The sequence below is a fragment of the Bos javanicus genome, chromosome 26, assembly GCF_032452875.1.
Source record: "Bos javanicus breed banteng chromosome 26, ARS-OSU_banteng_1.0, whole genome shotgun sequence".
Taxonomy (NCBI): Eukaryota; Metazoa; Chordata; class Mammalia; order Artiodactyla; family Bovidae; genus Bos; species Bos javanicus.
Window position 1 is genome coordinate 43,652,047 of NC_083893.1, and position 12,247 is coordinate 43,664,293.

The 12,247-nt window shown below is 60.5% G+C and overlaps 1 protein-coding gene across 2 annotated transcripts in view; it reads right to left on the reverse strand.

Moving 5' to 3' along the window:
- Positions 1-12,247, reverse strand: part of FAM53B (family with sequence similarity 53 member B) — a 79,343-nt gene that overhangs the window by 66,109 nt on the left and 987 nt on the right. The window contains exons 1-2 of one of the 2 annotated variants that reach the window (XM_061403811.1): positions 5,034-5,089; positions 4,250-4,304 (exon numbers count right to left, since the gene is read on the reverse strand). In XM_061403811.1, the coding sequence (XP_061259795.1) occupies positions 4,250-4,289 (40 nt within the window). In that variant the 5' untranslated portion in view covers positions 4,290-4,304; positions 5,034-5,089. Of the gene's footprint in view, positions 1-4,249; positions 4,305-5,033; positions 5,090-12,247 lie in introns of those variants that run through there. The other variant, XM_061403810.1, reaches the window with a different exon arrangement.

The following is a 12,247-nucleotide window of genomic DNA, read 5'->3' on the forward strand; positions in this document are numbered from 1 at the left end:
AACTCCTAAAGTAATTATGGGTTTCCACCCAATTTTTTTTTTTCTTTTTTAAGCATCTGAACTGTTTTGTTCCCCGTCCATGGACTTGTATTTACACGCCTTCTCCTAGCGGCCTTTCGGAAGTAACCGGGGTTGCACGTGCTTGCTCATGTTGTTTGATTTCCCGGTCTCCCGCTCACCCGACGGCTGAGGAGAGAGAAGTGGGCAGAGTCCAGTGTCCTTGCGACATGGAACTCGTTCAAGGGGGTGCGAGGAGCCGAGCCCAGGGTGGTGAATGGAGGCCCCTCTCACCTGCTTGTCCAGTTTCACCGAAAGAGATCTGACCCATCCACACGTGACCCTGGGTCAGCGTGAAGAAGCACCTCCCAGGCCCAGTGGTGGAGGAGCCACGGGCCGAGGACTCCCTGGCGACTGCCCCACCCGAGCCTGGCTCGGGGAGGTCCTCTCAGGAGCAGCCAGCCCCCCGTGTGCACCCATGAGCAATCACGGCTACAAACAGGGCTGGCTCACCTGTCAGGCCAGCTGACCTGGTGGGTGGGCCACACCCCTGAAGCTGCCACCTGACCAGGGTTTCCTGTGTCAGGAACACAATTCCCTGGGCAGACACGGCTCTCCCCAGAGAGGCTGTTTGCAGAGGCAGTTCTGGTTCAGCCCAGGAGGCGTGCTGAGGATGGTCTGGGAGGTGAGGAGAGAAACCCAGAGGCACGGCATCGCCTCTGCTATAGAAGGAGCCCTGTGGCGCCCAGGCTGGCCGGGCACTCAGCCCTGGCAGGGCAGGCCAGCCGTGGCCTGGCTCCCCTCCACCCCGCTTCTCCTGTCCACAGTCACGCTGACTTTGTCTCCCCACCCCCACGCTGGAAAAGGACAAAACTACTTCTTTGTATCAAGCTCCCAAACTTGAAGGGAGGGGAGGAGACCCCCGGGGAGGGCCCTGCAGTCCCCCTCAGGATAACTGAGCACGAAGTATTTAAAAGCCGAAACATTGTTGTGAACGCTGATGATATTAGTAACCATTTTATCTCCCTGGGTGCAGGGGAGGCTGAGCTCCCAGCAAAGGCAGCTTCTCCAGAAGAAGCCAACAGGCCCTTCCCACCAAACACATTTGCCTGGGTTTTCTTACGAACACTCACAAAACCCTCCAGCTCATCCCAGTGTCCAGCGAGGACCCCTGCACGGGGGCTTGAGAGGGAAATGCCCTGAGTCCCAGGTCCACGCTGTCCCCAGCTCTCATGGGAGAATTCCACTAATCAGGGCCAGAACCGGAGTCCTCTGTCTCAGGAGACAGGCAGGGGGTTTGGTGATTATAATGCTGTGAAGTTTCATCTTTGCTGAGGGCCGCACACCCCCACCCCGGCGGTCCTCTTCTTTGCTACAGAAAACCAGGCACAGAGAGAGAAAGTCTCGCGGCTGCTGCTCGCACGTGTCATAGGGCGCGGCCGCACACTGAGTCCCAGGCCGGAGCCTCCACAAGCACACAGCCTGGGGAGGGCCTCGGACCCCTGACACCCACCTCAGCAAGTGCATGGGGTGCGAGCCGGCGCCTCGCAGGTGCTGCTGTCTCCTTAAACCCCATGGACCCCACGAGGTGCAGGCTGCAGAGGGAGGCCCAGGAGGACAGTGCTGAGGGCCCCCTTTACACGGGTCCAGGGGAAGTCCACGTTCCCTGGCTTTGCTCCTCCACTAGACAGAAGCCCCCTCGAGGACTCAATAAACACCGACCAGAACAAGGCACACTGAACCAGACTGGGGCCGACTTTTCTAAAAGCCCTGGTAGCACGTGCTGTCAGGTGGGTCAGGATCTCCCGAATCAGGGAAGGGCTTAGGACAACAGAAAGATGGAGAGATGGGAGACAGAGAGAGAGAAGTCACGGAAGGGGCAGTGGGGGTAACTGCACGGACCCCGTGGTCCTTCACTGTCTGGAAGGGCCCTGGCACCAGCCGGCAGAGCAGGAGGGCACAGACCTTGTAGAGGCGAAGAGCCCCTGGGCCAGGGAGCCCTTCCTGAGGGGCCGCCCTGCGCACCAGAGCCCCGAGGGGCAGCAGCCCAGTCATCCTGTAGCCCCGGGCCCCCCCAGCAGAAGGCAGACTGCTGGGCTCGGCGGGCTCAGATGGACTCTTCTGGGACTCTGGAAAGAGACCTCCCCTGCTCGCCTCTGCCTTGCTCCCCGGGCCTGAGCACCTTCTCCACAAGGGTGACTCGCACCTGCACCACCCCCCATCCAATGCCCACCAAGGAAACCAAGGTGGTCCCTGGGGGCGTGGAGGCCTCTCACAGGAGCAGGACTCTCAATCTAAGCTCAGCCTTCTCCACCTGTCACGTACGGTGCTCACGCTGTGCCAAGCTCCTTCCGAGAGTCTCGGAGACCTCATAGCAAGGCAGGTGCTGTCCCAACACCCATTTCACAGATGAGGAAACTGAGGCTTGGAAAAGGTAAACAGTTCGCAGTGACTGTGTGAGGGCCAGCACCACCATCACAAACCCTCGAGAGCTCTAACTTATTGCGATGTGCTCACAGCAAAGGCCGACGGTTAAGGTCTTGGAATAAAGACCAAGGGTTCCACCATCTGGGTCACCAGTCCGGCCCAATTCTGAGCTACCTGGGGCGGGGCAGCTGGGCAGAGGGGTGGGTATGCCCAGGAGCCCCGCTCACTCCCCTTCCCAAACACACCAGAGGAAGACAGCCCAGCTGCAGCCCGACTGTGGGTCTGGCCCAGGAAGAGGGTGAGGAGGCGGGCTTCTGGGCCACGTGGATGGGGCGCGGAGGGTTTGCTGAGAGCCGTTAACCACAACCAAGGTGTGCAGCCAAGCCTCTGGCGGGGACAGGCCTCAGAAGTGTGTCACACGGGTAAACCAAGGCCAGGTGAGCTCCCGGGTTCCATTTCCCCGGGGGGCAAGCACCAAGGAGGCCGCCCAGGGCTCTCCCACACAGCTGCGGCTTGAGAGTGAGAAGCAAACAGTCGTTCCCCGCCCCGGGGTCCAGCTCTGCCCACTGAGGGGCCTTGAGTGCCACCCCAGATGTGAGCGGAGCGCCCCTGCCTGCCGCCTAGAGCAGCTGTGGAGTCCAGGGGGACCCTGCACCTCAGGTGCCCGGCACGGCACCACGCTCACTGTGACACGTGATAAGGACTCCCCAGGACCACTCCCGCCTTCCACCTACGGGAACTGAGCCTGCGGAAGAAAACGCTGTGCCCAGAGGGAAAAGGGCCAAGACAAAAGGCCACGGGCACTGAGCGCAGTCCTGGGGAGGCAAACCTGAAACCGCAAAGAGGGGACCCGCCACGGAAGCCCGGCTTACAGAAACTCATCAGAAGCCGTGTCCTGGAAGCGGGCAGGAGTCCAGGGGAGAGGGCGCAAGGAGAAGCAGCCCCATCACCGGGAGCAGAGAGGAATCAACAGTCAATACAGTCATCCTTTCGGCCCCTTACGGACAACAGTAATTAGCACCTGCATGTCAACAGGGCACCAGGGCAACCTTTCTGGAAAGCATAACAGAAACACAAAGCAAGAGCCTTAAAAATGAAAATGTGCCTGCCCCCCGGCCTCTCTACTCCATTCCCGGGAACCACCCTAAGGAATAATCCGAAAGGCAGAGCGAGATTCAGACACTGAGTCACCGTCAATCGTGAGAGCAACAGAACAGTCCTACCCAACAACCGAGAAACGAGTTACCTCCTTAAAAGACAATATTATAGACTCATTATCACGCATGGGATGGGCAATTTTCATGCTGCAGGGAAATGATGGGTCATTATTAGTATGCAGGAAAAAAAAAGCAAAAACAAAAGTTTTTAATAAATTTGTATAATCATACGTTCATCACGGACTTGGCTATGTAAAAACTGCAAAGGACAAAAACTACACCAAAATATTAACAGCAGTTATAACTGGGTCCTGGGGCTGTGTGAGATTGTTATTTTGTACTTTACATGAATGGTGCATTTTTCTGAATTAAAAAAAAAAAAAGAAATGAACGTGGTCACGTTAATGATCAGACACAAACTCGAGGTGTCACTGCTGGAAATAACGTCTGTAAACCACGCACCAGCGCCCAGCCCCTCACTCAGCCCCCGTAGCCCCTGCCCTGCTCCAGCACTGAGACCGAGACAGTTCCAACAACACAGAAGAGAGTCCCCGCGGCCACTCCTTGTGCCTGCATCCAGAAAGGGCTTCTAGCGTCTCCCCCTGGAGGACTCGGGCCCTGGGGGAAGGCGCTCGAGGAGGACTGTCCACAGCCACCTGGTTACTCACCCATGATTCCACAAGAGAAAAGTGTCGGTCCTTGACTCATCTTCTTTGGCGTGTGCTGCAAACAACCAGAAAAGCTATCACTCTTCAAGTCATAAGAAGCACGTCTGCACATGACCCTGCACTGATTCCCTCGCTAAAGTCACAATTAAAGGGGGGGGGGCATGGAAGGTGGCGGGGGGGTGGGGTGGAAAACGTCAGATCAGGCAAAGGGGGAGGAAAAAAAAAAAAAAAAAACAAGTACTAAAAGAGACATCTGCCCATAATTAGGTCTGGGCTCTTGTCCGGAGCCTCGGGTGAACTATGGAGTCCATCAAGTTAACGGGCTTTAAAAACACACAAGGGAGCCCCGTGACTCCTGACACCAGGGGACTCGTCCACGTGAGTGATGCGGAGTCAGGGCGCAGGAGGGGCTGGAGAGCAGCCTCCCCGCAGCCCGGGGCGGGGAGGAGGGCAGGCGACCACTTCCTGTCCCTGGGGACAGGACGAGCCTCCAGCAAAGGGTAGAGGCCCACCTGCCACCCCCTAGCCCTCCCTCCTGGACGCAAGAGGAGCAGCTCCCCTGTCTCTGTGAAGAAGCTCGAGAGGGTGGCCCTGGCTCGGAAGCTGTTTCGCAGCCAGGAGGGGCCCCGCCACCCGCCAAGACACCGTCGAGAACTGAAACAGAAACTCGGGTTGCGTCTGGTCTCAACACACAGCGATGGCCTCTGAACTCCCCGGTGCCACATTTCTACAAGGGTTTCCCTGTCCCCTGTAAACACTGCACATCTCCCCTCTCACCCCATACCTCGCCTCACTGTGGTCACAGGGTGAAAGGCCAGGGTAGGGGGTCGCCCAGAAGAATCCCGCATCCAGGCACTCGCTCCACGGCGCCGCGGTAACCTAAGCCTGGAACGTTCCGGGGCTTCGAGCGCTAGCCAAGACCCAGGTCAAGAGGCCGGTTCTGACCTCCAATGAGGAGGAGACCGTCCACACCCGTCGGGGCCCCAGGAAGAAGGGCCTCACTCATCCCTTCCTTCACTCATTCATTCATCCATTCGCTCCACAAACATGTACCGGCGACTAGTCAGGTGCAGGCTTGTGCTGGGGTGGAGCGCGCGATGGTGAAAGAAGCTCCCGGCTCCGGAGTGGTCAGTGCTCACAGGGGGCTCTCACCGCTGAGCAGAGCCCCAAGTGACAGGGACGCGTGCCTGGCTGTTGGTCCCAGGAGCGGGGGGCAGGGGTGGGGGGGACGCAGGCCCTGGCTCTTTTCACGCCTGGACGGGGAGGGTGTGGCCGCCGAGAAACACCTGGCCCCCCCAGATAAGAGGGGAGCTGGCATCTGGCAGGGCCTCCCCACCCCTGTCCTCAGCTTGCTCAAGCTGGGGACCTTTGCCCTTGGCCAGTAGTGTGTTCGCTGATCAGGTCATTAAGGGTCTGTCCTGACCAGCCTGGAACACAGAGGTGAAGCACGTGGCCTCAGCCCCAAGGAAGCCCACATTTTCCTAGAGGTCACACAATCAGACAGAGAGCGGGACTGGAGGCAGCTGGACCAGGCCACGGGCGCTGGGAGCTGAAGGTCAGGGCGGGCTTCCTGGGGGAAACAGAGATGGTCCTGAAGGAACTTACGGGGTGGGGGGTGTGGGGTACAAAGGGACACTGGGCTGTCCTCCTCCAGTCCCCCACCTTGGACTGAAGACAATCCTTATGTTTTTAGGATAGGTCTCCCTCCCAGGGTCCACCCAATCGACAGCCCTCCGGGGAAATACCTGGAAAAAGTTAAAGATGGGCTGCCTCTGCCTCCCGCCCAGCTCACCCCAGAGTCACTTCATGGAAAGTGGGTGTGACAGACATTCAGAGCCCTGCCTCCAGGCAGCGCGGCCTGTGGAAGCCAGGCAGGCCCTGCACCCAGGGAAGGTTCGGGGGAGACAGAAGCTGGCCTGGCTGAGGCCACGGGCCTGGCTGGCCGAGGGGGATGGCCCCCGACGCTGCAGGAGCCTTTATAGCACGGAGCCAACACCCACTGGGAACCACAGCCCCACCCCACCTCAGTGCATCCCCGTGAAGGGCAGGGATGGGGGCCCTAACGCAGGCTGGAGGCCCACAGGAACCCAAAGCAAGGCGGGCCAGCGAGAGCTGGAGGGTGCACAGAGGCGGGAGCCACGTGTCACCACCCTGGCACACGCAGGGGCCACCAGGGGCCCGGGTTTACGGACGCAGAGGCAGGCATGCTGCGTGCAGACTGTCAGGGGTGTGCTGCCCACTGACTGACCTCTCACTCAGCAGGTGTGTTTCAGGCAGAGGGGTCACCTGGCTCCCCTCCCCCGGGAATGTGGCCCGCGAACGGGCACCAGAAAGGCTGGGGTCTGGGCCCGCAGAGAGAAGCCACGGGTTAGCATGCAGGGCGCCGCTGGCCCTCAAAACTCATTCATTCAGTCATTCACTCACTCACCCAAAGAGGACCTGCTCGCCAGGTTGGGGGGGCGCGCACTAATGATACGACTGCTTCTGGCTCCCCACACCGCCTGGCTGGAGCCCCACCGTTGTCCACCGAGGGACCAGGTGAGCCCCTGACCTGGTCCTGGGCTCGTCTTGCACCGTCCATCCTCCACGCAGACCTAGGGGGCCCAGCCCCCATGGCCGCCCCACTCACAACAACCTGGATGAAACCTGGCTGTGGCCCACTCCCCGCCACCCACCGGGCGCCCGTGAGCCAAGCCTGCGTCCACCCCAGCCTCACTCATGCTGCTTGGGGACGGTCCGGCTTGCTGCTGCCCGGGCCTTTGGCTCTGTGGCTGGTTCCTGTCACGTGGCCTCCCTGGAGGCCTTCCCCGGCCGAGACACGCCCTGCCCACCCGCGCTCTTCTCCTCGGGACCTTGCTGAAAGCTGCACCCCCGCCACCCCGCGTGCATGTTTGCTTTGTTTCTGGGCTCAGACTTCACTCGCCCCTGAGATCAAGCCTCCCTGAGGCCGTGGTCCGGTCCACAGCATCCCCCGCCCAGAGCGGGCACCCCAGGGCTTCTCTGCCACCCCGCCACTGCGGCCCGCAGTCAGCCCGAGCCCGCCCTTGCTGCCACGTGCCTGGCGAACGCAGGCCTGATGGAAACGGACTCTCCCTGGACACAACCCGCTGCCCTCCCAAATCACTGGCCTCCTGCCAAGTCGCAACGCAGTGGGGGAGGGGGACAGCATCAGCTAGATAAAGTCGGGGGCAACCCCCCCACACACACAGCCTCTGACTCTGCACCCGGGGTGCAGGGGGATCAGCCACTGTGTGCACGGAGAGCTGACAAGAAGGGACACCTTCTCTGTGCCCCATCCTGGCACAACCCCCACTGTGCTGAGTGTTAAACGGCACGGCAGGCGGTGTGCGCCCTTCTTTTGCTAACAGCACCCCAATTTTGCACTGGGGCTCCTCCCCTTCCCACTGGGGGTGTCCTGGTGGGATATCACCCCGACCCCAGCCCCCTGCACTGCACAGGGTGGGCCTGGCTGACCGGACATGCCTGCTCCAGGGCTCTGCCCCCTGGATCGAAGGGGTGCTGGGCCGGTCCACCGGGTGGGGAGCCCCCCACCCGCCTCCACCATCCTCCCAGTGGGCCTGTCCCTGCCCTTTCCGGGAATTTCAGTCACCAGTTCTCCCAAGTCTCTCTTCATCGCGCCAGTGGATTCTCTTCTGCTGTGTGTATCAGCGGAAGGTGGCCCCAGCTGCTTACGTCCGAGGAACCCTGGCCAATTTCATGGGGGTCTTCAAGAAGGATAACGGGGGAAGTAGGCTCGGCCACTTGAAGGGATATCACGCAACCGCTCAAAGCGGTGTTTGGGCAGAGGCTTCCAGTACCACGAGGAAGCATACTTTGTCAGTGAAACCTGCTTCACTAAAAAGATACAAGGAAACCGGCCAAAATATGTAGAGGGCAATGGTGTTTCCCTGCTCTCCCATCCCACCTAAAAATGCAGCTTTTCCCTCTTTCTTTTCCTTCATCCTTGTGTGATGCTCGTTTCAAACTGGTTTGTGTGTGGAGACAAATCCCTTCAAAGTAGCAGTAGAGAAATGTTGACTAACAGGACGCTGGCCAACTTTAAGGTCAGAAAAGGGCTGAAAGAGTCATGAGCTAACTACTTCCCCCTGGGGCTTCTGCCTCCTGTTGGCGTAAAGAAAGAAAGAAAAAAGATCAGGGCCCCCAACTCGCTTTCTGAGCCCTGTCCACAAGGTTGGGCTGGCAGCCGGCAGGCCAGGACATCGCATAACCCACCGCTTCCCAGGGCCCCGTGCACACGCCGACTGCTGGCCACGCTCCCTGGGCCCAGCACTAAGGTTCCCCACTGGACTCCAGGTTTTCCAGGGCCGGTCTATCCCCACTGCTTTGTGCAGCTCTGCAGCCAGCCTCCCTGAACCCTCGAAGCCCTCTGCACCCGCTGTGGGAAGGCTGATGAGCCCATTGCTCTGTGGACGATGTGGTGAGGCCCGACCGGCCCCCCGGGGGCAGGGCGGGGTGGAGGAAGCTCTCACCATTTGAGGTTTCACAAGACACTCGGGGTTCGCACACGAGTGTGCACCCGGGGCCCTCGCTGTGTCCCCAGGATGACGAGTTCTGCTCCCGGGGCTGTTCCTGCTACTCCGAAGCCTTTGTTCCTGAGCCCCACCGTCCCGACCAGGGCACAGCCTGGTGTCTGGGAGACTCCTTGCATCAGCAGAGAAAGCTTGGAACTACATCTTCCATAGGAAAGACAGAAATTGGAGACCAAATGGTATTTCCAGGGGCCGTCTGTCTGACTGAGAAGCCCTGACTTAAATAAGACTCAATTCAGGTCATCATTTAATGAGGAGCCAGCTCAGACAGAAAATGGCCAAGCTCCTCTCTGGCCATCACCACGCGTCTTCGTGGCTTCCTTCTGCAGACTAGGGCGATAATGTCACTCTTCCTTCTGCTGATGCCGTCTTGGGGCAATGCGGAGGGGCCCAGGCTCGCGCCGTCGGGAGGGTAACAAGGGCGGTGCTCCGGCCTCCGGAAGGGAACAGGGTGAAACCCTGAGTGGCGGAAAGTGGGAGGCCGAGGCAGGCCAGGAAGAGAAGCTGAGAAGGGAGAGGCGCCCCAGGGTGGAGGCTGATGGACACAGGGTGGGCGCCCCGGCTTCCCAGGCTGCAGGACAGCCATGGGGGTGGGGGGTGGTCTCTGCTGCCCAGGACGGTGGGGGCGCAGACTGGGACGGCCTCGGGCTCTGCGCACTTTGGGATTCCAGCCTGGGATCCTGGCTGGGGCCCCGTCAGGCCTAATGCTGACTCCGGGTGAGCAGGACGGGGGAAAAGCCTGGGTGCCTGGGGCAGCTGACATGGCCCCTGAACTCTCCTGCTGGGCAAGGCCCTCAGCGTCCTCATCTGACAAGCGTGGAAGCAAGGACCTGCTCTAAAAACATGGAGTGTCTGTTGTGGCCAGGAACACCTCCAGGTTGAGGAAAGTGAGGTGGCCTGGAGCCCCTCCTCCAGCTTCTGTCCACCCCCCAACCCCACCGCTCCCCGGCCCGTCCTCCACGGAGCAGGGCACCCCTAGCTCCCTCCGGTCTCCAGCCTCCAGAGAGGGGGGCCGGGAGGCTTGCCTGGGGAGGAGGGACCACGGGCCCTCGGCAGGAGCGTGGGCGGGCGGGAAGGAGCTTGGGGAAGGTTGGCCCCGAGGTCAGATGTCTGGGCGGCCTTCCAGCAGCAGCAGCTAATGTTAGCACACTCGGAGGAAGGGCCACTCAAGGGGAAAGGAAGGCGACCGGGCAGAGTGGGGGAAAGGGGAACCGAGTCATTGCACCGCCCCCCACCCCCAGCGGTGGGGGAGGCGAGACCAGGGCTCTCAGTCCCTTTGCTGTCTTCTCGCCTCCCCTGGGAGTAGGGAGGTCACGTTGTCACCAGTATTTTAGTTTACAGAAAAAAGGAGAACCAGGAAACCACGTCAGGGACCCTCTGAGCAAGCAGGTCGGGGCCTGGTTGTGGGGGTGCGATGCCCAAGCCTCTCCTCTGCCACTGTCTCCAAGCCCCCAGGGCACGTCCACCTGCAGCTTTTTTGTAGGCTCTGACCTCACTGCAGGGCCTCTCGCTTCCCTAATTCTGAAGCCGCCTGGGGGTGATTCACCATTCCTTTTTTTTTTTTTTTAATCTGAAACCCCAACTTCTGGTATCTTCTTAGTCTGATTACAAAACAAAAGAGGACAGCTTTTCCCTCTTTCCTGTCGTTATCTTGATGGTATTCACCCGAGGATGATGCGACCCGTTTAGGAAGTCGAAGCTAAACTCCCCCCATCTTCCTCTCACCCTGGCTGGCCGTGCAGAGCGGATTCTAATCAGTTGATTTCACGTTCTGGGGCTGTCGTTACTTGGCTGGTCTTATCTGGGGTGCGGGGGTTCTTTCTTTGGTTGTTTATGGCCCATGCTTCTTCCCAAGGAAGTCCAGGCCGGTGGCAGCTCAGGAGACAGGCCGGGTGGGGGGGGGGGTGGTGTGAAGGCCCTGGTGGTGGACGGGGCCTGCACCTGAAGCCTGCATCCTGCTCGTCTGTGCCCCCCTGCCCCTGGGCCCCCTGTTTCCTGTTAGTCGGGGAGGTGGAGGCAGGGCACCTCGGCGGGCCCCCCGCAGGCCCTGGCCCCCTCGCCTTCACTGTGCCTCCACCCCACTGTGAGGGCAGAAACCATCCAGGCCTGTGACGTGCCCACAGGCTGACGCAGGAGAGGCCCCTCTCCAAAAGCGACTGCCGGGCCCTCTTCAGTGGCCGTTTGCTCCCCTTGGCTCGTCGCTCCTTTTTCTTTTTCTGAGAAGTTTTTTTTCCTTCCCCGGCCGGGGCTGGGAGGCCGCCCTCCTCCTTGGCGGGGGCTCAGGCCCTGTCTCTTGGAAGAGCAGCCCAGCTGACCACAGGCCCATGGGCCCCGGAACCAGCTCCACAGCCAAGCCCAGGCCGGCCCACCTCCAGATGGAACCAAGTTTAGCAGCGATTGAAGCAGCAGCACAGCTGGAACCAGACTGGTCGGGGGAGGGAAGGGAGGAGGGAATGGGGGGGTCCCCTGGGACCTCAAGGAGGCCTGCACCCTGAGAGCCGTCTCATCTTGGTTAGAGCTACTCCACATGAGGTGCTTTCACTTCACCAGGAAAACATGCACCCAGAGCAGAAAACGGATCAGCTCATACCTGCACCCCCTGAGCTAGGAAGCTGAGTACCGGAGAAGGGACTCAACGAGGCCGAGTTGAGAACCTGGCTCCATGAACTCACAACCCCTCCCTCTGCCAAGGTCCCCTGAGCACCTACCACGGCCCGTGCCCAGGGTCAGGCACTGGGGTGGTCAGCAAGGAGCCAAAGAGACAAAAGTCCCTGCCTGGTGAAGCTCGGATTCTGGGGCAGGAGTCAACTCAGGGAACAAGATCAAAACATGAGGAAGGCTGGTGGTGCCCGGGAAGGGAAAAGGCCAGGGAAAGGGGACAGAGGGCACGTGGGAAGGGAGGTGGGTAGTGGCCCGAGAAAAGGAGGGAAGAAGGGAGGGAACCCTGCTCAGGGTGGGTGTTCCAGGCCACAGAGGAAGCGCACGGGCCCCGAGGCACGTAGGCCAGCGAGGCGTGTGCAGACTGAGGGGCGGAAAGTGGTGGAGAGCACCCAGTGGTTACGAGGGCCAGGGTATGCCAGCCCCTATCCATCCAAGTGAGGGACTGGCGTGTTGCTCGGCCTGAGAGGGGGATAGCTGGTAGAAGGCTCTGAGTGGAGGAGGGCCGCTCTGACCTGCATCTCCTGCAGCTGCTGCTGCTGGAGAAGAGGCTGCAGGAGCCAGAAGCAGGGGCCAGTTCCCATGAGAGTCCGGGCAAGAGAGGACACAGGCGGGACCAGAGGGGAAGCGGCGGGAATGATGGGAGCAAGTCTATGGAGAGACACGTTCAAAGCACACTGGAAAAGGAAGGGGTGACGGACAGACACCGGCTCCTCCTGCGGAGCTCCTCTGGCCCACAGTGCCCAGGGAAGCCCTGCGGGGTGGACGCGGGTCCTCTGGCCCACAGTGC